Below are 24,521 nucleotides of genomic sequence, written 5' to 3'. Positions count from 1 at the left end.
TATAGCTTATGATTTAAAATAATAATAACAATATATCTGATGAACAAAACCAAACAACAATACCTGAACAGTATCAAAAACTGATATAAGTTTTGATAATAAACAACATTTTTATATATCCTTTTATTTTGGATTAGAATCCTCGAACAACGGTGTGTTGCCGCCGGTGATCAGCAGAGAAGCAACACCGGTATGCCGAAGCATATCCAACTAAACAAAGGGGTACCCAAGGCACATATCGGCCAAGCAAGGTATTATATCTTGTATAATACATAGCTCACACTGGACCGCCGCCACGGCCTCTTATGCAACCATCCAATCCATAAACACAATTTATAATCAAAGCAGTCAAATCAAACGACATCCTTAACAACATAACTCTCCATTTCTCATGGTCCAGAGTTATCTCAACAATCAATGGCGAAATAACTAGAACAATTAGTTATTCGCTAATCTCAACTCAAAGTTTCACTGTATAGAGTAAATTTGTAGTGAAATGTAAAATGTTTAACTATTCTGAACTTAGAATAGTATAGAAACTGATATAATAGAATTCAGAGTCAACATCACTTGAATGATAAGTGAATATATAGATATTTGCATAACAGAATTCATAATAAACATCAATTAACAATATGTGAAGGTATGGATACTTGCCTGGTATGCTCAATATCTCCTCACTAAAACCCTGGCTTATAGCTGCTGGCTACTGACTCCATCTAATACTGAACTGCACTCCTTGTTACTCGATTCTATAAACAAAAGGACTATCTTAATTGATAGAATCAAACTCAATTGACGTAACTATACATCTTAACGTTTACCCGATCGTTTATAACTAATCATGGCATTTTAAAACTGTAAACAAATAGCATGCATATCACGTAACATGTAATCATGTTATTCATATATCACATAATCACTTATTTCATGTATCACATAAGTCAGATCGTTAAAAGATACGTTTCAAAAAGTTGAGAACAAAATCAGGTCAATAACAGTGTTTATCGATTACATATCGACTCAGAATGATACTCAATTCAAATGATATTGCATTACAAAAGAAATTAGGACTCGAAAGTATTTTTATTGGAAGCGTAATGTTTTTCTGAGTCTGTACGGGTTCGTTTCGTATTAAACGGACAAACGGTTCATTTATTATGAATAAAATAAGATTTAAATGAGAATAAATCAATTAATAATAATATTAACTGATTTATAAATACCAAAATATAATTTTTAAAAGTTTATAAACAATTTCTAGGATTTATTTGAATTAATTATAAATAATTGTATTTTATTTAACTATTAATAAATAAAATTAATTGATTAAATAGATTAACCAATTAATTAAATCTATAAATTATTAATTAATACAAATTATAAATAATTAAAAAAAATATGAATTTTTGAAAATAATAATAAACTTAATTTTTGGAATTTAAAACAATTAAGGAAATAATTTTTAGAATTATAAATAATAAGTAAATGATTTTTGAAATTAAACTAAATGATTTTTAGAAAATAGCAAAAAGAATTTTGAATTTTTTTAAATTAAAAATTTGGAAACACAATGGAAATTGGGGGTTCGGGTTTCGGGGGATCAAAGTCGGGTCAGAATTGAAAAGAAACGGGTCAACGGAGTGGGTTTCCGGGTTGCCAAGAGCAAGAAGAACTCGCCGGACCAAACGCAGAATCCGGCGAGCTTCGTCGTTCCTGGCGAACCACGATGGAAATTTCGGCAAGCCCAAACAGCATCAAATCCTCTCCGTTTCATTCAGTTTTTCAGTGCAACATATCCTAAATCGAGTTTTAATTACGAATCAAACAATAACAACACCAAACGACAAATGATTTATCGATTCCGACGAATTTAACACCAAAACCAGTGACTATGATCGGAAAATTGCAATTCACGCGAATGTCAACCAAATCCAACAATCCATACACGAAAACGAAGCTCAGAGTGTATATAATCCATTTTCATCACCAACCCTAACAACAACAATCTGTATGAATCAAGAAATCAAAAAGAAAAACGTCAAAAACCAAGAACTCGTCGATATATATCGGGACTTAAACAACTGATTTAAACATATAAATCGACTCTCCTGATCGTTTTAAAGCTATCTATAACATCAATTTGTAGAGCTTGAAATGAGGATTGATTTGATAGGTAGAACGTTTGATTTGGTTCCCGAATCAATCAAAATCATAAATCAAAGATTTGCTCAAGAATTTCACCCCCAAACTTGTGTTCTTCAATTTGTTTTTAATGAATAAAAATGAAATAAAATAAATAACTTAGGCTATTTATATTTTCTGGAAAATAAATACCCAAAATCATTTTAGGGTGTTTTTATTCCCATAATTAAATTAATTAAGCCCCAAAATAATATTTACGGGGAATAATTTTGAAAGCGATAAAATATAAATTTGTATCAAAATTTCCCGAAAATTGTGAATAATGCAAAAATACAAAACTTAAGGGTATTCGAAATACAGATATTTCTATAAAAATAAAAACACGAATTTTGTGGGCTCTGACGTCCCGATGGGGTCCCGGTCCGTTTGTTTTCGAAAAACAAAAACGATACTTAAATTAACAGAAAACCCCGAACACGCATAAAATACATTGAAATGCACATAACGAGGTAAAACGATTACCTCGATAAAGACGCTAATAAACACGCGTCCCGATTACAGATCGATTCATATAATTGCAGTTTAAACATATATTAATTACTCGAAAAATTTTCTGGTCCGCACGGGAACACAAATAACAGTTACAACACATAGTATCATGACAACAATCAGTTTAAACTTATAAAACACATAATATTTATTTATTTAACATATAATATTCATATAACTTTCCCGGATATTACATCAATTTCCATCTAACTGACCATTAATTGGTAAATTAACCAATTAACTCACTTAATTGATCAATTGCACTAAGTGATGACTAGGTAAATGAAATGAAAAACCAATTATATATAGTCGGATTGGTTGTAACAACCTCTTTCAAGAACCGAGATCACACTTATTTGGGGTATCAATAGGAATATCAATAACACACAGAAGTATACCTTCTATCTTTAAAAGTAAGATATTTTCCGAAAATTTGGGCAGCATCTCCTTTATATTATTAAATACCAGACGAACTCAAGCCGACACCGATAATCAATCAAACAACCAATAATCAATCCACAAGTATGCCAATCAGCTGCCACCTTCTAAACTCACGATTTCACCACCACATATAATACTAGCAAGTATAACCCATATTTTTAGTTCAATTTAAGATTATAGCGAACAATCCTTATTATACCATATCTTTTCCTATTTCTTCTGATTATAACAGAATATCACTAATGAGTACAATTACAAATTATTCTAGACCTCTTGTAGTTCGTGTTTCAATTCAATCTCTCTAATTAACAATTTATCTATCCTTGACAATATACACTTGTTCATATTAGTTAGCATGTTCAGCTTCTGATAACCAACACATGGTCTCATCCAATACTATCATAATCTTGTGAAAGAATGCAATTGGTTTTAAAGCATCCCTTCTTAAAAATCTTTGCAGTTGAATCACCATACCTTCATCTCCACTTATGCCTTTTCATACTAAACTTCCTTCACTGGCTCAGTTATGAGCATCAAATTTACCATAACTCATTTACTTAAGTGGGAAAACCCAACCATTCCTTGAAGAACACCCTTGAAGTTTATTCGTAACTAGAATTTCTTCAATCGTGAACCTTCATAAAAATCTCTCCTATATTATTGAGGTATGTTTCACCTTCACATTGTTTTAATCAATTGTCTATTAAAAATTTCTTCAATCGTTTCTGCTGTCCAATCGATCATTTTCCTTATCTGGTTTATACAGCTTTACTCCCTGATTTCTCTAGTTAATTTAGCTCATACGGTTCGCTGACTACTTCAATTCACGCCAAAATCTCAAACTTGAAACGTATCATGTATACAGATTTCCGCTTCTGATTTGATGTCATCATGACAACCACATTATTGGCATAATGATTCTTCTTTGCACTTATATGTCCACTATTTATTGGCTTTCCATTATCCATACTCAACATGCAACTCCATCTGCTACACGGGATCATTTCACTTCCTTTTAAAACATTCAAAGAATAGACCTTACACAAGAAGAGAATTTGTGTATATGATTCTAATTGGAAATCTTTTGTAAAGAATAACAGTACAAGGAAACAATCGGAAGGATTCATAAATCGATAAATCATAATTGAAGAAGAAAGAATGAATGATGATTTAAATATGAATGAGACAACCATATTTGTACTCAAGATGGTCAGTCTTTCATACTATATGGCATATAGCACATGATTAGGTGGCTTCCCACCAGACTCTTTATTATTCCAACAAGGAGTCACACCATAAAACTGTTTGTCTCAATCAAAAAAAAAGACTTGAGGGAAAATGATTTTGAAAGGAATACAATAATTTTATTATCACCTCATAGAGTTGATCATGAAAGAAATTCATACTTTATTTAATATTCATAAGAATAAATAGTATTGTAGAAAAGAATGATATCATTGGTCAGCATCCACATTTCATCTATTTACATCTTCAACACTTGTTCGATCAATATATCCCATTCTGAGTCATATATTAACTTTAGAAAGTTCTCTGAAATGCCTTCTTAAATTCATCATTAGAATGAATTCCCATGTATTAGGTCTTGTATCTTTAGCGTCGCACTTCCATGTTCAATATTTTTATAATTCGACCATGTTTGCACTCTTACGAGATTTACAATCATAACTTCAAATTTCTCTTACGCTACTAATCATCCAACATATCGACTCTTTTTCTAATAATATTCTTTCTTTAGAAAAGTCTGGAAATTTGCTCAACCCCCTTCTATCATGCTCAGGCTTCTTCTCAATCAACGAACTCTTTAAACTATAATCGTCTCAATAATTAAATAGTGTCTCCGCACGCTGAGTCTGTTATTAACATTATCAACAAAATTTGCATTCCTCTATTGAGAACAATCGAAACTTCTTCGTAATAGCGGGTCTACTTGACCCTCTGAATTAACAATACTAATTCTAGAACAAGTATTCTTCTAGATAATCTGAATCTTATAACAAACAAGAAACTCAAGTAGTAGTTTGACAACAAAGTTTTAAAACTTATTTAGTTTAAAGGACTTTTAGAAAAAAAATTGTTAAAAAATCTCTTTTGAAAACTGGTTTAAAATTTGAAAATCATACAACTGGTCATCATTACTATATGAGTTGGTTGTCGTCCTTCTCAACCACTACAAAGTATCAATTTAGGGAAATAATCAGATAAGAGCTCATTCCTTTCCATATATCCTCTACCCCTTATTGGGTCCATTTTGCCTTCATTAGTCGATGAAAACTTCAGTTACCGTTGCATACTATCGCATTCGTAATTTCACTTTAAAGCCTTGCTCCCGAGTTTTAAAAAGGAAGGAAAACAAGTGGAAGATAAGTAAAGTTGTTTCACTTCCCTCCGTAATCGTGCTCCCGGGTTTTTAAAAAGAGCGAAAGCAGGTGTTATTGAATGCAAATTTAACAATCTTTCACTCCAAAACTTTCACTCCAAAAGTGGGATGAAAGTACTTTACCTCCTAATCACTTACTTCCTTTACATTAAAAAACTCGGGAGCAAGCCGTAAGGCTTCTATCCTGGTAATACTCTCATCATCACTTTTGTTATTGCTAACTGTATCAGGTCTATCAAATAATCAACAAATCTATTCTATAAAACAAAGTATGCTGATATCATATTGCATCACTACTGTACATATTACGCTTGTCATAACACCATCATCTAATTCCAAGAAAACTATGAATCTCCCATCTTCTCAAACTCCTTTAAAACCCATCTAGTTCACTCCACAAGATAATCATGGGTGGCATACTTACTAATGACTCTATATATCTGATAGCAGCTATTTTCTGGAACACACGAATCCTCTCTCTAGGTTTCTTCCCACCTTTCTTAATATCTCATGTACTCACTATATGTTGCAGCTCTCAAATCCATCCTCATAGGTGCTGTTACTCCATTGAACAGGCTTTAAACGGATAGTAGGGGATAAGGTGTGGGATAAATTGAAAAGATGCACTTACGGCTAAATGTCCGGTAGAACCAGAATCAGTAGGTGGGGATCCTCGAATAGATGGTCCCACATCAGGGGATATAATAATAGCTTGAAAAGGTGCAACTGTCACAACATGAGGTAATATGGCTAACACCGGTAGAAGAGCAGGGCGTGAATCAAATGATGGTCCTCCGATTGAAGGCTCTGAATGATCAAACGATCCCGGGATAAAAGAATCTGCCATCATCGCTATCTGAAAATCCGTCGCTAGATAAGAATCTCGAATCTCATCACGAATCATACCAAACCCTATTATATAGTCGCACTCAACCTCTCGATGTCCTATCTTTCTTTTATTAATCCTTATCCTAACCTTCTATCCATTCTCGACAATCTAGGCTTTTTTCAATGACTTATAACCTGTAGCTCTGATACTGAACCTGTGATGTCCTCCAAACCCGGGTCTGAAGTTTGGGGTTCACAACACACACACAATATATAAACCTGAATATAAAATATTATATGCATTGACCCTTCTTTACACAACCAAGGATCGCAACAGATTAAAGTATAAAAACAAGCCACAACCTTAACTTTTATTACATCGTACCAAATCCCAACTAGGTCAACTTACAACTGATAGTGATGTCATTCTTACAATCTTGCATAACTCATCTACAATAGTAAGTTTCTGCTAGCTCGATCCAACTTAACCTGGAATTGTTGCCCAGTAATAATATAATTGTTTAAGGGGGGATACAATTGTACAAATGTTTCGAACAAGTATTAAAATATAACAACTCTTATATTTCTGATAAAAACTATTACAAACTCTCTCAAGAAATACTGATGTTCTTGAGAGATTCTAGGTCGTACAATGCTCAAGTTAATTCACTACGTGATGACCTAAACTGTGTTTATATAATACATAGCTACTGCTAATCAATCTAAGATATGCTTTATCAAATACTAACTGAAACTGATACTTATCTTTAACTGAATAGATAAAGTCCTATGACCCAGAACGTAAGAGATATATGTTCTTTAAACTAAGGAACATAACCAATCTTCTTAGCTGACTGCCTCCAGATGCTGATGACATGCAAATGTTGATGATGTATCAAATCCTGATGATACATCAAACACTGATGACATCTAAAACACAGTGAGATCCTGAGCTTTTTCTGATCATTGAGAATCAGCACGTAACAATCTCCCCCAATTTATGCTTAATGTAATGAAGCACAAATTCCATTCTCAATGATGCAAAAACCAATTATAAAATGTACAAAGAGTAAAGCTTACTTCAGTATCCTAAGATAACTGACAGTTGTTTCCAGAAAGTTGTTCAACCTTTCTTCCTCTTTGTCTTGATGGACTTTAACAAGCTTTTTCTTCAACTATCTGTTCTCTTCAGTATCTTCTCCAAGCTGATAGATGGCTGATCTTAGTTTAGAAATTGAGCTTTTTTTTATTTCAAGATCACCAATCAGCATAAAGCTTAAAGTAACATTTTCATGATCAGGACGGAAGGATAACTGAGGATTGTTGAGAAAAACTTTTAGAGCTACAGCTCCCTTTTGCATCTTCATTTCTTGACCAGTATAAGTTTTGTACATAGGGACATAACAACCATTTTATTTATCATCCTTGGTCATGACTCTTCTTTTGATAACTTCAAGTATCATAGAAGACCAATTTCTGGTGATACTGTCCTCAACTCTAAGAAGATAGTGAATGTATTTCAATTCTGTCACAGGCTTCATCAAGAGTTGTTGTAAAGTAAAACTCTTTACTTTACCATCTCTCAAAAAGTACAGAATCTCCTATCTGACATCATTATCATTTATCTTTCTATATACAATCTTCACAGCTTCAACTTTCTCAAGATGTGAAGGAGTAACTCTTTCACCAAGATTTTGAGTCAGAGTATTTGTATCCAGCAAATCAGACCTTAGAATCTCCATTCCGGAATGACCAAAATCTCCCCTGGTTCGAGTTTTGATAAGTTTCAGTTTTTCATTATGTTCCACTGTGACAACTTGGGTCAAATCCTGAGTCTTTTTCAAAAACCGGGTCAAGTCCCGATTACGAGTCCGAAATAAGCTGAAACATATTGTCCCGAGTGCAGCCAACTTGGGTTACGACAAGCCCACCACTGGCCCCCAAAAGATCATGATTTGTTGGTGCACACAGTAATAGTACTTTGCTTTATAAACTGAACAGAGGTCCTAAATCTCCTCGATGTGGGACTGGGGTGTTATAAACTCTCCCACTTGAACTCATGACTTCCTTGTCAGGCCAGAACAGACAACCTATAGGTCCAAGATCTTACCTCTCTAGCCATTGTGGGATAATACCGGATGGTTTCGTGTCCCCACCTCCGGACCTCTTGTCATTATGGGATAATACCACCATCCTTCGTGTCCCCACCTCTGGCAACTTGACGAAACAAGCTTTTGAGAGTCGGCTATGATACCATATGTGACAACCCGACTCAAATCCCGAGTCTTTTTCGAAAACCGGGTCAAGTCCCCATTACGAGTCTGAAATAAGTCGAAGCATACTGTCTCGAGTGCAGCCAACTTGGGTTACGACAAGCCCACCACAGGCCCCCAAAAGATCATGATTTGTTGGTGCACACAGTAATAGTACTTTGCCTTATAAACTGAACAGAGGTCCCAAATCTCCTCGATATGGGACTGGGGTGTTACATCCACCAAGAAGATTTCTTGATGGACTTGTCAACATCTTCCTGTTCTAAAATAGGATCCCTTAGTCCTGCTGATATATATTCAATATGCTTGAACCCTTTAGGATAATTGAATGAATAAACATTTTTCCATCTTTTATTCTTCTTGCTGAGAGGAGCATAACTTGTAGATAAATCATAAATATTTTCTTTTGTTTTATGCCATTGTTCTCTCTTTGAATTTAAAATTCTCTGCACATAGTCATTACATGCTTGACCAACTTTCCTTCTGTCAACTCTTTCTTGTTCATCAACCTCTGAATTATCAGAAGTAACTAATGTAGTAAGAGTTGACTCATTCAATGCTTTGATCAGTTTTTCATTAGTGTCAAAATCAGCTATCAGGTTCATAGCATCATGATCTGCTTTTTCCTCAGGATTTGTGTCTACTTCAAGAGTTACATTCTGATTTGTTATATCAACTTGATCAATTTCAGTGGCTGATCTTTTCTTCCTTTGAACAATCAACTCTTCAAGCTTCTGAACTTCTTCTGCTAGTTCATGTCCTTGTACAGGAACATAACCTTCTCTGGATAGGACATTCAGAAATGCAGAATCAAATACAACCACTTGACTTGGTTTAGAGGTCCTTCCTCTTCCTCTAGCTCTTGTAGATCTTCCACCTCTTTTTCCTCTTCCTTTAGAGGTGTTGGCTTCAGCTTCAATTTGAGCCATTAACTCCTTATGCTGCATAATTGCTTCTTCAGTTGTTAGATCAGGAAATTCTTCAGTTATCAATCCAAGAGCACTCCTGGCATTCTTTTTCTCAAACCTTTTATCTTTGTAATACAAAATAATCTTTTCACCTGTTTCGTTGTGTTTGTAAGGAAAGAATAACCCTTTAGCATCTGCTAAGTTAGAGATTGTAACATCACCAGTCTTAGAAGCATCATCAGTAGTCTTGTGCTTAGCTTTATGAGCACCAGTAGACTTTCTTGTCCTGAAGAACTAGACTTTTTAGAATGTTGATGTTGTTGAGAAGTAAAAGCAATTGGAACATTTGTAACTGGATTTTTATCACCATCACCATCAGTATCTTTATCCTTTATTTGAATAGAATCTGGTGTATATTTTGTAGCAGCTATCTTCTCCCCTTTTTGGCATCAGTATTTGTAAGAAGAGAAAACAGAGCATCAAGTTTGTCAGTCATAGAAGATACCTTATCTTCCAAAGAAGAAAGTCTAGAATCCATGCTTTGTTGAGATTGAACGACACCTTTAATGATAGTTTTCACACTTGTGAGTTCAGCTGAAGTAGATGTGTTAATCATGAATGCATCAATTTTTTCCTTGACAGTAGCATGAGATTTCTTCATATCAGCAAGTTCAAAATGAATCCCTTTGACAGAAATAGTAGAGTCCTTAAGAAGCAATTTCAGATCAGGATTTTGAATTTCATCATAGGCCCTATGAACATGTTGCATACCAACATCTGATGAGATAAAAGTATTTGCATGTCTCCATCTAAAATTCCATTCAGTCTGTCAAAAGTGCTCAGCATCGGCATTGTAATAAGAAGGATGTTCATTGAAATGTGAAGAAGAACCAACATTTGACTACTTAGATGCATCAATAGCAGTCTTAAACTACGTTGTGTCATAATCATCATTATCATTGTCATCATCAGAGTCAGAACCAGACAGACCCTCGGAAAAATTTGCAGAACTAGGCAGAATTGCTTTGCCTTTAGAAGAATCCTTAGCAATATATGCCTATTTCTGATGAGATCCTGAAACATAAACAAGGTAACACCTAAATCTCTTTTTTTCTTTTCAAGTGATCTCATCACTTCTCACACAATATATTACTTTTGAGAGTAATATGGTTCTCACAGAAGAAACTTTATAAGTAAGAGAAAAACACTTATACAATTCTTTTCTCAAAGCTACTTCTCCTTTTGCCAGTACAAGCGACTGCCACTCAAAAGTTTAATTTTCTCTCATAGTATTTCCACACAGTCTCACAGAAAAGCATAGTCATAAATTTGTCAAAGAAATAAGAGATGGATGAGAAGAGTAGTATGCTAGTCATATAAATAGAGGTTACCTCAAATAAGAGAGTATTTATAATCATACAAACATGAGGACAATGTAAGAAAATAAGTAATACCTGAAGGTGAGTCCTCAAGTGGAAGTGATGATAGTGGAGGAATAAAAAGCACATCAGGATGCTTTTACAAACTAGCAATCAGTAGGGGGTCATCAATAGTAGCTGTTGCAGTTGAAGGATGAATCGTATTATGATCTGATATACCATCAGGATTTGACTTGTCAAGAGGATGAGATAGACTAGCATCAGTACTTTGAACTGATGGTTCTTGTGGGGTCTGAGAAGTATGAGCTGCTTCAGTAAGTGTTGGTGATTTTTGTGTTTGTTGAAAAAGTGGTGGTTCCTAGATTGTGCAATTGTGTTTATTTGTAGGGTGATAATATTAATGAATATAATGTATTTGTGTATGTTGCAGAGCTTAATTAGCTGTTGAGATGGCTTCAAGAGTTATTAAGGCTAAAGCTATTTCCAGGGGAATAGTGAAAGCTGTTCCGTATGGTGACACTTTGGTGATCATGGAGATTGGGAACACAGCATCTCCTGAGATCCCTACGGAGAGGACCATAATTTTGTCATCTCTTATGGCTCCGAAATTGGTAAATACTAGTTACACATTAGGCCTTAATTATTTGTTTTATTGTTAGTTCTTCGGGTTAGTTTAGTTTGATTAAGTAGGAATTTAGGATATTCTGAAGGATCCTTCAGTTACGTTAGAAAGAATTTGTTTGGATCTTGTCCAACTTTTTTTGTTGTATATGTAGGCTCGCAGAGGTGATGATCAATCTACTGATGAGCCTTTTGCGTGGCAAAGCAAAGAGTTCGTAAGAAAGCTTTGCATTGGAAAGTTAAAATTAATTATTTTCTTTTTGCGAAATAATTACTATATATGTCTCTGTTATGATCGAGCTTCATGTATTAAATCTATCTCGAATATTTCTATACAGGAAGTTGGATTCCAGGTAGATTATACTCTATCTCGCAGAGGATTGGAGTTTGGCACCATTTTTCTTGATGATAAAAATGTTACATTCTGGATTGTTGCTCAAGGCTGGGCAAATATATGCACTATGCAGCACTGTATGATTCTTTATTACATGATGTCTTGTACACGTACACGGATTGTATTTCAGTTAGATTAACTTTACTAAATTGCATTACCTGAATCTGTTCTTTTAGTTAAAGACGGTGAGGGATCTAGATAAAGACAAAGGCGGATACAGTCCTTTTTTGAAGGAACTTAAGAAATGGGAAGAGAATGAGAAGGACAACGGTGCTGGCTGTTGGAGCAAGGTTAGTTTAGATACTGATTCATAAGGTGAAAGTGTATTTTTGAAATCAATAAACCAATTAGGATGAAGGGGTTCCAAATGCAATAGAAAATATTGTTGATTTGTCTCCATCTTAATTCTTAATCTCGCTAGTTTCTGCCAAAAAATTACGTGAAGATAAAGGCTATAGATATTAGTAGATAGATTTTAAATCTGTTATATGTTGTATATGTAAGTAGTAATATATGTGTGTATAGTTGAATATCCTATATAATTTGCAGCAACACAATGGATATATTATTTCCAGGTTAAGCAACAAGTTTCCAGCAGATAAGTTGAGATGTGCTGATTTCTATGCAGTAATTAACAATAGTGTGAATAGCTCATACTTGATTAAGTTTCTAATCACAAAGAAAAATGTAAAATTTTATGCTAGTGTTCCCTTGTATACAACTTATGTGACTGTTCACTAGAAACTGTCCTTTTAAGGCAGTTGTTATTTTGCTATTTATATCTGATTTCATAATTGCTAAATGTTAATGCAAACTTTGCACTTCCACAACTTTCAGCCGCTAGATTGCTACACAGAAGAAATTGCAGTCTGAGACCGAACCAATTGAGGAGGAAAAAGTTCCAGGACAATTTCCAAACTGCTTTCTGGACTTCTCAACGTAAACCACAGACAAAGTTAAATTAGTTTTTCGTCATTGTTGGCGTTGGGATGAGACTATTTGTAGTACTTTGGTTTGCAGAGCTATTACGTAGTTGTTTGGTTTGCAGAGCTGAGACTCTTATGTACGCAGATTTGATGTTTTTGTTGATTATGGATTGTTCTAAAAACAAACCTTATATTTCAAAAATGTTTAGAATAACTGTTACATTTGCTTGTTCTAGTGTAACATTTGTTTACATATAATGTTACATTATATATGTTACTAGTGTTACAATAGATAAAAAGACTGTTACAGTACACATATTCCAGTGTTGCCTAACTAAAAATATTGGTTTTACAATAGATAAAATCTATTGTTACAATAGGTTATGTGGGACCCTCAAGGTGGGGTCCACGTGGTCCCCATAGGTGGGGACCGTGTGGGTCCCACCTTCTGAGTCCCACTTATGCAATCGATCAAGCTATTGTATCACTCATTTTGTGTTACATTTGGGCCTTTTAGTGTTACCTTAGGTGCCTATTGTAACGTTTTCCTCTCTGTTACAATAGATCAGTGAAGTGTTATATTAGGGTGTCTATTGTAATGCTCGTATACGTAACGCCCCCTGGTGTTAAAATAGACCTATTGTAACGCTTTTGGGGCCTATTGTAAAACCATTTAGGCATTACAATAGCCCACTTATGGCGTAGTGGAAGGTTCTTGTACGCTCTTCTCAAAAATAGGATCATTGATAACTGCATCCACCTTTGACAATACGTCCTGATGAGCCTTCTTTTCCTTCAGTAGTTCCTCATAGTCAACAAGAAGATCACTTGGAGCAAAATCAACAATGATTTGTGCAGCCTCTTTGTCTGCATCTTCCCTTTGAGAAGATGGTTCTTGTGTGACTGGATGTGTTGCAGTTGCTAAATCTCTTTGAGACTTAGGTTCTTGTGGACTGACATCTATAGCAAAAAAATGAGCCTTTTTCTTCTTTCTGATGTACCCAACCACTTCTCCACTTTTTCTTTTCAACCTGCTCTTATCATATGTGTTGGGCACAACAGTTGCTTTGATCACTGGAAGCTTTTTGAGCAGAGCACTAGCATCAATAGTTGGCTCCATGGTTCCAGTAGTGTCAACAGAGTCATCGGGATTTTCAATAATTGATTTCTTGATCTTCAACATAGACCCAATGGGCATCTGATCATCAGAGTTAGAATTATCATGCATGATCAGTCTTCTTTTCCTAAATGGAAGACATTCTTTTTTCTTCTCACTCTCACTCAGTAAGGCCTGTAGAGCTCTCTGTTCAGATTTAACATATTTCTTAACTAGCCTTTTCTTTGTTACAACTGATGTCTTTTGGGAGACAACAGAGGAGGCTAATTTAGAAGCTGGATAAGAGTGATTTTTAGGAGAAAAAATGCTTGGGGTTAGAAACAAGATGGGTATAGTCTTGTCACACAGCATCAGGAACTGTTATACAGGTGCCAGCATCAGGATTTGCAAGCACTTGTGTAGGAGTAGGTCTATTTTGTAACAGAAATTGCCTGACCTCCCTAGACAGGAAAGGAGGTCCTGAAAATTCATTCTTTTCATCCTTTTTAATGTGATCAGTGATAGCTTTTTCAGAGATTTGAAACACAGGGAGTAATTCATCATTATCAAAAGTAGCATTAGGGCATAGAAAATTGAAAATCAATTGAAAAAATCTAGTATACCCTATAACTCCTGATGTATCTGCTCTCCTAGCAATTATGAATTGAAGTATAATATTACCATAGTCAAAATTACTAGAGTAAAGGAGAGAGTACCCAATTTTCAGAGAAGTAGATGGAAGAGCATCAAAATGTATTGTTTTATTCAAGAAACACCTTCTGATGTAGTCAAAGAAGATATTCCATTCTCTCTTCAGTTTTTTCCTTGTCAGTTTGCCAATAGTTGTGATTTCACCTTTATAGCTTAGGGTCCTTGGCATATCAAACAGCTGCTCAGTTGCATAGTTATCAGGAGCACCATCACAAGTAGGCAATCTCAAGGCTTGAATCAAGACATCAGCATCAACCTCATACTTGCGTCCCTAATTTTCAAAAGAAAAGGCAGTGTTTGTCTCATTAACCAAAGTTGTATTCAATACCTGCATTACAGCCCTGTATGACACCTTGGTAGGATTTTTAAGAGAATACCCGATTGCACATTGGAGTAAGAAATCCTGAATATCATGAAAAGATTGTGGAAACTGCTGATGTGTAAGCAGAGCCAAATAATTATTGGTACCAAATGTGTTTCTATGAATGATTGTAGTTTGGCTGAAGAATGGTGAAACTTCAGATGATGACATGATGTATGTAGGTGTTGAGGAAGAATATGAGTGAGATGTGAATAGTGAAGCTATGTGTATGATGATTTGGGTCACTGAAGTTCTTGTGGGTATATAAGTTTGCAACTCTGGATTGTATATAACACACACGAAGAAGTAAGCTTAGTGAATTAGACTTCTACAGGTAATAATTACTGAGTAATAGGATTTAAAAGTGGAGTAAAGTGCGAAAGTAGCAACAAAATACGCACAACTTTGTCAAGAAATTACTGTGTGAATTTGTTCAATAGATAATCCACTATTAATCAATAATTAAGTAAGATACTTAATTGCAGCACTAAAAAACTCAGAAATTATTTTACACTAATATTCTAAATTAGAACATGCTGACTTGTCGTCAGTATTTGAGACCTCTTTTCTGTCAGGATTTGACAGTGTCAGGATTTGTCGATTCAAATTCATCAGTATTTGTTAAAATAATGACAATTTATTAGAAAACCATAATTTTAATCTCAAGAATCATCAAAAGATACATGTTAAGTGTATGATTTAGAGATTAACAGGCTACGATAAGGAACAATCACATGCATACACAGTTAAAGAACATAAATTAAATCTTGTAAACTAAAGAAATTTCATTAGTAGACAAAAGAGTACATTTCATGAATTTTTGATTACATGCAAAAGAGATTATAAGAGAATCCTAGTCTGTTAGAGAAGAACGTCAACAGCCTTAGTCTAAGAAGCCCGACAAAGCTGATGGTGAAGAGAAACAGCCAGAGGATGTTTGCCGGGAAGACTAAGGCTGTGGATGATCAGGGCTTCTTCCTGCATTCAACAGAGAGGATATCAAGATGAATGATCCTCTCTTGCTCTCGAAGAGTGTAGAGGCGGAGGTCTATTTGGAATACCATAAGGTAATTTTTTATGACTTCTGGAAGTTGAATCCAGATGTCATTTGGAATGGCATTGATGTGATATGGAGTTTCCATTCCATCATAAAAAATTATCACAATATTAGTGCCATAGTTGTAGAACCAGCTGAAATGCGCCATTGTTTGAGAGAAGAAAGAGATGTGAGAAATGAAAGTGAAGAGAGCGTTTTGTGTTTGGGAATATGATTGGACTGGATGATGAATGATGGTTAAATAACCAAGAGAGAGAGGGAATATCAAAAAACTAGGGGTTTGATTAATTATTAACTGCAGAGTTATCTTAATGATTTAACCAAAAAATATCTCATTGATGTGCGTCTTCCTAGACTATTTTGTAACGATGACAATGATATATATTTATAAATGCACATTTAGCAAATAAATTCACTTAATTTAACATGCATATAATAAAATACATCAAAAATTCCCAACATAAAATCTTCAACAGTATTTAGGACATTTCAGGATTTGATCAATAGATGTCAGGATTTGATCAAATATAAAATAAAAGGAAATTATCTGTCCCAACTAACCATACCATGTTCATTGACAAGCTTTGTAAATGTTGCTTCAGATAATGGCTTTGTGAAGATATCAGCCAGCTGCTGATCAGTGGGAACAAAATGGAGCTCAATTGTTCCTTCCATGACATGCTCTCTTATAAAGTGATATCTGATACTGATATGTTTAGTAAGAGAGTGTTGCACTGAGTTTCCTGTCATAACAATAGCACTTTTATTATCACAATAAATAGGAATTTTAGAAAATGATAATCCATAGTCCATGAGCTGGTTCCTCATCCATAGTAGTTGAGCACAACAGCTTACAGCTGCAATATATTCAGCTTCAGCAGTTGAAGTAGAAATGGATTTCTGCTTCTTACTGAACCATGAGACTAATCTTCCTCCCTAAAACTGACAACTTCCAGAGGTACTCTTCCTGTCTATTTTACATCCAGCAAAGTCAGCATCTGAATATCCACATAATTCAAAATCAGCTTCCCTTGCATACCATAGACCAAGTGATGTAGTACCATTGAGATACCGAAAGATTCTCTTAACTGTAATAAGATGTGGCTCCCTAGGATTTGCCTGAAATTTTGCACACAAAAGGTGGAAAACATAATGTCTGGCCTACTAGCCGTTAGGTACAAAAGAGAACAAATCATACCTCTGTAGTTTGTGACATCAACTGATGTACCTTCATGAGGATCAAGCTTTATAGCAGTTGCCATAAGAGTAGTTGCAGTTGCACTTTCTTGCATATTAAACCTTTTCAACATATTCTTTATGTACTTAGACTGATTAATGTAGATTCCATTATTAGTCTATTTAATTTGCAACCCTAAGAAATAACTCATCTCTCCCATCATACTCATTTGATATCTTGATTGCATTAACTTTGAAAAATTATCACACAGTTTTTGATTAGTTGATCCAAAAATGATATCATCCACATAAATTTGAACTAAAAGCAAATCTTTACCTTTATTCAGATAAAAATAAAGTTTTATCTATTGTACCTCTTTTGAATCCACTTTCAAGTAGAAACTGAGCAAGAGTCTCATACCATGCTCTAGGTGCTTACTTTAGTCCATAGAGTGTTTTTTCAAGTCTATAAACATAATCAGGATGTTTAGAATCCACAAAACCTTATGGCTGTTCAACATAGACTTCTTCTTCAAGTTCTCCAATGAGAAATGCACTCTTGACATTCATCTGAAAGACTTTGAATTTCTTGTGTGCAGCATATGCCAAAAAAAATCTGATTGCTTCCAGCCTAGCAACAGGAGTAAATGTTTCATCATAGCCAATGCCTTCCTGATGGGAATATCCTTTAGCAACTAACCTCGCCTTATTTCTGACAATGGTTCCATCAGAGTCAGTTTTATTTCTAAAGACCCACTTTGTGCCTACAATTGACCAGTTTTTAGATCTAGGCACCAACTTCCAAACTTCATTTCTTTCAAACTCATTCAACTCTTCTTGCATAGCTATTACCCAATTTGCATCCTTAAGTGCATCCTCTACTTTCTTTAGCTCTTCTTTTGAAAGCAGATTGTGATATAGACATTTATTTTTAGTTGTACTTCTTGTCATTACACCTTCATCAGGATTTCCAATAATCAGATCATGAGTATGATCTTTGGTCCATTTTCATGCATGAGGAAATGTCATTCTTGAGCTAGATGCTCCCACAAAATTATGTGCCTCATCAAATGCATTTGAGGCTCCCCTGAATCAGTGTTGTTGTCTCTTGATGAAGAATTAGGACTTGACTCATGTTCACCTGATATTGAATCAGCATTAGATTCTGAATGACCAGATGGAGAAGAACCTTGAGTTGATTCTTCAGTGTTAGTACTTTCAGTTGAACCTTGCAGTTGCTCCCCCTCAACATGTGCAAGTTCATTAGTATATTGATCATCTTCAGGATCTGAAGGAATATCAGGATTTAGATCATCAGTAGTTGATGATTTATTAGAGTCTAATGTAGATTCCAATAGTGCATTTTCATTTGCAAAGATCAAACTTTCATGAGAGTCTTCTTCAAAACTAGGAATCTTTTTATCATCAAAAGACACATTGATAGAAATAACCACAGTATTTGTTCTCAGATTGAAAAATTTGTATGCTCTTGATGGTGAATAACCAACAAAGATTCCTTCATCAGCTTTGATTCAAATTTTCCTAGCTAATTAGTATGAGTTCTCAGAACAAAGCACTTACATCCAAATATATGGAGATATTTCAGACTTGGCTTCTTTTCTTTCAGCAAATGATAAGGAGTAACATGCACCATATCTATTTATCAGAGTGATATTCTGAATGTAACGGGCCGTGTTTACTGTTTCAGCCAAGAAGTAAGTGGGTAATATGGATTCTTCTAGCAGAGTCCTACCAGCGTCAATCAAGGTTCTGTTCTTCCTCTCAACAACACCATTTTGTTGAGGTGTACCAAGAGCTGAGAATTGTTGTTTTATACCTTTGTACTTGCATACTTCCTCCATTTTTGAGTTCTTGAACTTAGTGCCATTATCACTTCTCAGTATTTTCACTTTGAAATTTGTTCCATTTTCAATTTGCTTTACATGATCCAGAAGAATTTCTGGAGTTTCATCCTTCCTGTATAGAAAATAAACCCAGGCATATCTAGTGAAATCATCAACAATTACAAGTATGTACCTTTTCTTGTTGATAGATATTATGTTCACTGGTACAAAGAGATCCAAGTATAGCATATGATATGGTTCAGTGATGGAGAATTCTGTTTTACTTTTGAAGGATACTCTTCTTTGTTTGGACTTTTGGCAAGCATCACAAATACCATCAGCTGAGTATAGCATATTTGGTAATCCTCTTACTAACTCCTTCTTGGCAAGTTTATTGATAGAATTAAAGTTGATATATGAGAGTTTCTTATGCCAATTCCAGCTTTCATCTACTGATGTCTTAGAGATAAAGCAAGTAGCTTCCTTCTCAAGACTTTCATGCAGCCTTGCTTTATACATGTTACCATGTTTGTATCCTTTTAAGACAACTTTTTTTGTCTTGATGTGAACAACTTCACAGTGAGAGTCATAGAACACCACATGATAACCTTTGTCAGTGATCTGACTGATGCCCAGTAGGTTGTGCTTCAGTCCTTCCACCAAAGCCACATTCTCTATTACCACCTTTCTAATTATCAAGTTTCCATATCCCAGAGTGTTTCCTATGTTTCCATCCCCATAAGATACATCTGGGCCAACCTTCCTCTCAAATTTTGACAGTAGGGTTTTGTGTCCAGTCATATAACCTGAACATCCACTATCCAAGACAAGAATGTTTTTCCTGTTACCCTGCAATCAGAAAGATGATTAATTAGAAGGCTTTTAAGGACCCACACTTGTTGGGTCCTTATTTTGTACAACTTAAGTTTCTGTGATTCAGATTCATTTCTGACAGTTTTCCTTTTACAGAATTTGCCTTATCAGAAGTAGATTTAGTAGAACTGGAAGTATTAACCACATAAGCAGTTTTATTGAATTTCGGCAAAGGTTCATAGAAATTTTGATACAGCTTATGATAAGAACTACAAGTGTAAATTGAATGCCAACTACTACCACAATGAAAACAAGGATTTTATGGTTTGTAAAAATATTAATCTACCCCTAACATCAGACTCAGGAATAACAGTTTTCTTTTTCTCACTCCTCCTGCAATCAATAGCAAGATGATTAGTATTACCACAGTTGAAACACGTTTTTCTAGGAGCATTGGGAACATCCTTATAGTTAGAATCTTTAGAAATACCTTGCTTGTCATTCATGTTTCTTTTTGGACTTTTTATCTGAGGTTTATCAATAACTTCAGATAATTTCTTTTTCAATTGTCCTTTAGATAAAAGTTCTATATTCTTTTCTTTCTTAACAGTCTTAATGATTTCCTTGTTTTCCTCTCCTTGAGTTTTATCATTTACTTTCTTTTCCTGATATGTAGAGGTTTAACCCTTCTCAAAACTAGATTTAGATTCATTAGCTTCTGAAGAAATAAACTTAGCAGGAGTCTTAAGGGTAATTTCATTTCCAGTGTCAACATCTTTAATTCCATCTTTATAGCCAAGACATTTTTCCAGTTTTTCTTAGAGATCATCTCATGAACCTTTTTGCCTGAATCAGTCCAGGATTTAAGGGTTTTTCTCTTATTTTCTAAATCCTTTTCCAATATACTGTATCTAGCCTCAAGTATCCTTACTGTATGTTTAGTTTTCTCATATTCTTTTTGAAATTTAATCTGATTTATTAAGTCAGACTTTAACTGATCATTCCTAGATTTTAAGATCTCAATTTCAGTTAACAGTCTATTATTCTCTAGAGTCTTATTCTTAAAAATTCTATGGAGAGACTTAAGAATAGATTTCAATTCAGAAATATCCTCAGTATCAAAAGAAAATAAGGATGTTGATACCTTGGAATCAGGAAGAACAGGATTATCAAAACTAGCCATCAGTGCATAGTTTGTTCCTTCATGTTCAGAATCAGTAGAATCCATCCAATCCTTGCTTGATGTGATCAAGGCTTTGTTCTTCCCTTTGTCATTTCTTGCCTTTCTGCATTCAGTAGCAAAGTGACCAGGTTCATCACAGTTGTAGCACTTGATCTTTGATCTGTCAACTTTTCCAGCTTTCAAATCATTTCCTTCTCTTCATCCAGAAGGCTTCCTTTCTCCTCCAGTAAACTTCTTCCTCAAGCTTCTATTCTTCTGAGACTTCCTGAATTGCATCCTCTTGAAACCCTTAACCATCATAGCAGCCATCTACATGACATCAGAATCTGTCATGCTCTCATCAGTTTCAGAATCAGTGTCATCATCAGGATTTGATGATGAATCATCAGTATCTGATTCTGGCAGATAGTTCTTTTTTCTTGTAGCTTCAACTGTCTTATCTTTTGAAGCTTTAGCATTCACTTTTAAAGCAGCTGATTTCCCTTTGTTGCTTTTACTCTATTTCCTTTGCTGAACTTCCAAGTCATGAGTCTTCAGCATGCCAGATTTCATCCAGAGTGACTTTCTCCAAATCATACTGGTGCCGTATGATTGAGGTATGTGTCTCCCATTCCTCATTCAAAGCTCTCAGAAACTTGGTGTTTGAATCTTCAAGATCGTATACCTTTTCCACCAAAGATAGATCGTTGAGCAAAGTGAGAAACCTATCATAGATGTCTGTGAGACTTTTATTAGTCTTTGCCTCGAAGTGTTCATATTCTTGGACTAAAACAGCCCTTCTGTTCTTCTTGATGGTTGTGGTTTCTTGGCATTGAGTCTCAAGAGCATCCCAGATCTCTTTGGAGTCTTGTAGGCTATAACCCTGTTTGACATCACTGAATCAAAGACTGTTACGCAAAATGTTTCTTACCTTTGCATCCTTCAATACATCGACTTTCTCTTCTGGTGTCCACTCACTCTTCTCCTTCAGCTGAAGATGTTCATCAACAGTAGGAGTCGCATGTACCAATTTTTTTGGCTTGTAAGGTCCATCATTGATTACGTTGAGGTAGTCCGGATCTGTAGCTTCCAAGTGCATTTGCATCTTCACCTTCCATGTAGGATATTTAGCCTTTTTAGAATGAGGATTTTGATACTTTCATAGTTGTTCAGAGACATGTTTAGATCATTTCTGATAGTAAATTATCAGTCCGCTCTGATACCAATTGTTGCCCAGTAATAATACAATTGTTTAAGGGGGTTGGATACAATTGTACAAATGTTGCGAACAAGTATTAAAATATAAAAGTTCTTTATATTTCTGATAAAAAATATTACAAACTCTCACAAGAAATACTGATGTTCTTGAGAGCTGCTAGGTCATACAATGCTCAAGTTAATTCACTATGTGATGACCTAAACTGTGTTTATATAAATTCACAGCTGTTGCTAATCAATTTAAGATATGCATTATCAAATACTAACTGAAAATGATATATATCTTTAACTGAATAGATAAAGTCCTATGACCCAGAATGTAAGAGATATCTATTCCTCAAACTAAGGAACATAACCAATCTTCTTAGCTGACTACCTCCAGATCCTGATGACAGGTAAATGCTGATGATGTATCAAATCCTGACGATACATCAAATACTGATAACATCTAAAACACAGTCAGATCCTGAGCTTCTTCTGATCATTGAGAATCAGCAGGTACCTGGAATCCTAGCTCGCACGCTGGACAGGGAATCCTCATTACCAACAATTTCCTTTTCAACTGTAGAATAACATAAACAGATTTGCAAGAATGAGCTAACTAGCTCAGCAAGTCATAACAGCAAAACTGAGGTTAAACCATTATCAGTTGAAATGATTAATAGGAATTAAGTTTCTTGATAAGCAATGATTAAAATTGGACATTCACTTTCATTTTTAAAAACCAAGGTTAGACTGTTGATCAGTCACGCACTAACCCCGAGCAAGGCACACAGCTCTACTCTCTATATTGGATCCAAGGCACGCATTGGCCTAATATGACTATGAATCTGGTCCACATTTATAAAACCATCCAATCCTAAAATGATTCAATATGATAACCATTATAATTCGGTAAAAACAGAATCATAATTAACATTGATAAAGCATTTATCTCAGAGTATAAAACATTTCAGAGGTATCACCAGGGTATATCAAGGTGTGTTAGATATATTTGATAATGTCATGTCTAATATGATTTGTGTATAGTTTTCAGATCTTACTTAAACAGGACAAATCAATACTTAACTGGAAATCAGTATATATACTGAAGTCAGAACTTAAGTGGTCAGAATTTAAGTTATCAGAAGATATTTATCAGGAGATAATATCAGGACTTAAAGGAGACTTTCAGATAAGGAAGGCGACTGATTGAAAGGAAAGAAGATCAAGACAAACACAAGAAGAGATATGCATGAAGAAGGAATTCTATGAAGAATAGAATACTTGGAAGAAAAGATATCTGATTGATATATTTTAGGAAGCAGAATTATATTCCATATCAATTAGCGATTATCTTGTAACTGTGTAGTATATAAACACAGACATAGGGTTTATACTATAAGTGTTATCATTATCGAGAAAAATATTCATTGTAACCCTAGAAGCTCTCGTGATATTTGTTCATCACTGAGAGAGGACAGTTCCATATTGTAACAGAGTTTATTATATTGAATAAAGTTTGTTTGCTGTTACTTGAGTTCTTTAATTCGACTTGTTAGGTGATAAACACTGTATTCAACCCCCTTCTAAGTGTGTGTGACCTAACAAGTGGTATCAGAGTAGATCTGTTAACACACAAACATTTTAAGATCCAAAAACAATCATGTCTGAAGAAGAAACTCCAACCAAGCCCACCAAAACTGAAGAACCTCCAAAAACTCAAATCCATAGTCGATATGAGACTATTAGAGTTCCCATTCTGAAACCATCTGAATATTCCATATGGAAGGTGAGGATGTCTATGTTTCTGGAAGCTACTGATCCAGAATATCTTGACAGAATCAATGAAGGACCACACAAGCCAACCAAACTCGTTGTTGTAGTTGCAGGTTAACCAGCAAAGTCTGTGCCAAAGGAGAAGAGTGATTACACTGCTGAAGATATCTCTTCAATTGCTAAGGATGCTAAGGTACGACACTTGCTGCATAGTGCTATTGATAATGTAATGTCAAACAGGGTAATCAATTGCAAGACTGTAAAGGAGATATGGGATGCTTTGGAGACAAGATGCCAGGGAACCGAATCAGTTAAGAAGAACAGGAAGACAATACTCACTCAAGAGTATGAACACTTTGACTCAAAGCCTGATGAGTCATTAACTGGTTTATATGATAGATTTGTCAAACTCTTGAATGATTTGTCACTAGTTGACAAGGAGTATGATCTTGAGGATTCGAAT

The 24,521-nt window shown here is 34.9% G+C and overlaps 1 protein-coding gene across 1 annotated transcript; it reads left to right on the top strand.

Moving 5' to 3' along the window:
- Positions 1-11,370: 11,370 nt before the first annotated feature.
- On the top strand, positions 11,371-13,314 carry LOC141695442 (ribonuclease TUDOR 1-like). The gene is made up of 6 exons (XM_074499687.1): positions 11,371-11,532; positions 11,698-11,757; positions 11,881-11,988; positions 12,113-12,226; positions 12,486-12,563; positions 13,243-13,314. Exons 1-6 carry the CDS (start codon positions 11,371-11,373, stop codon positions 13,312-13,314), a joined length of 594 nt encoding a protein of 197 aa, XP_074355788.1.
- The last annotated feature ends 11,207 nt before the right edge of the window (positions 13,315-24,521 follow it).

This window comes from Apium graveolens, chromosome 11 (genome assembly GCF_009905375.1).
Source record: "Apium graveolens cultivar Ventura chromosome 11, ASM990537v1, whole genome shotgun sequence".
Taxonomy (NCBI): Eukaryota; Viridiplantae; Streptophyta; class Magnoliopsida; order Apiales; family Apiaceae; genus Apium; species Apium graveolens.
This window is presented reverse-complemented; position numbering and strand designations above follow the sequence as displayed.

Bases quoted from the DNA above. Each gene is read 5' to 3' on its own strand.
- LOC141695442 (XM_074499687.1), top strand. From the start codon at position 11,371: ATGGCTTCAAGAGTTATTAAGGCTAAAGCTATTTCCAGGGGAATAGTG. The intron at 11,758-11,880 runs GTAAGAAAGCTT...ATTTCTATACAG, and splicing joins CGTGGCAAAGCAAAGAGTTC to GAAGTTGGATTCCAGGTAGA. The intron at 12,564-13,242 runs GTAATTAACAAT...TTGTTACAATAG, and splicing joins GATGTGCTGATTTCTATGCA to GTTATGTGGGACCCTCAAGG.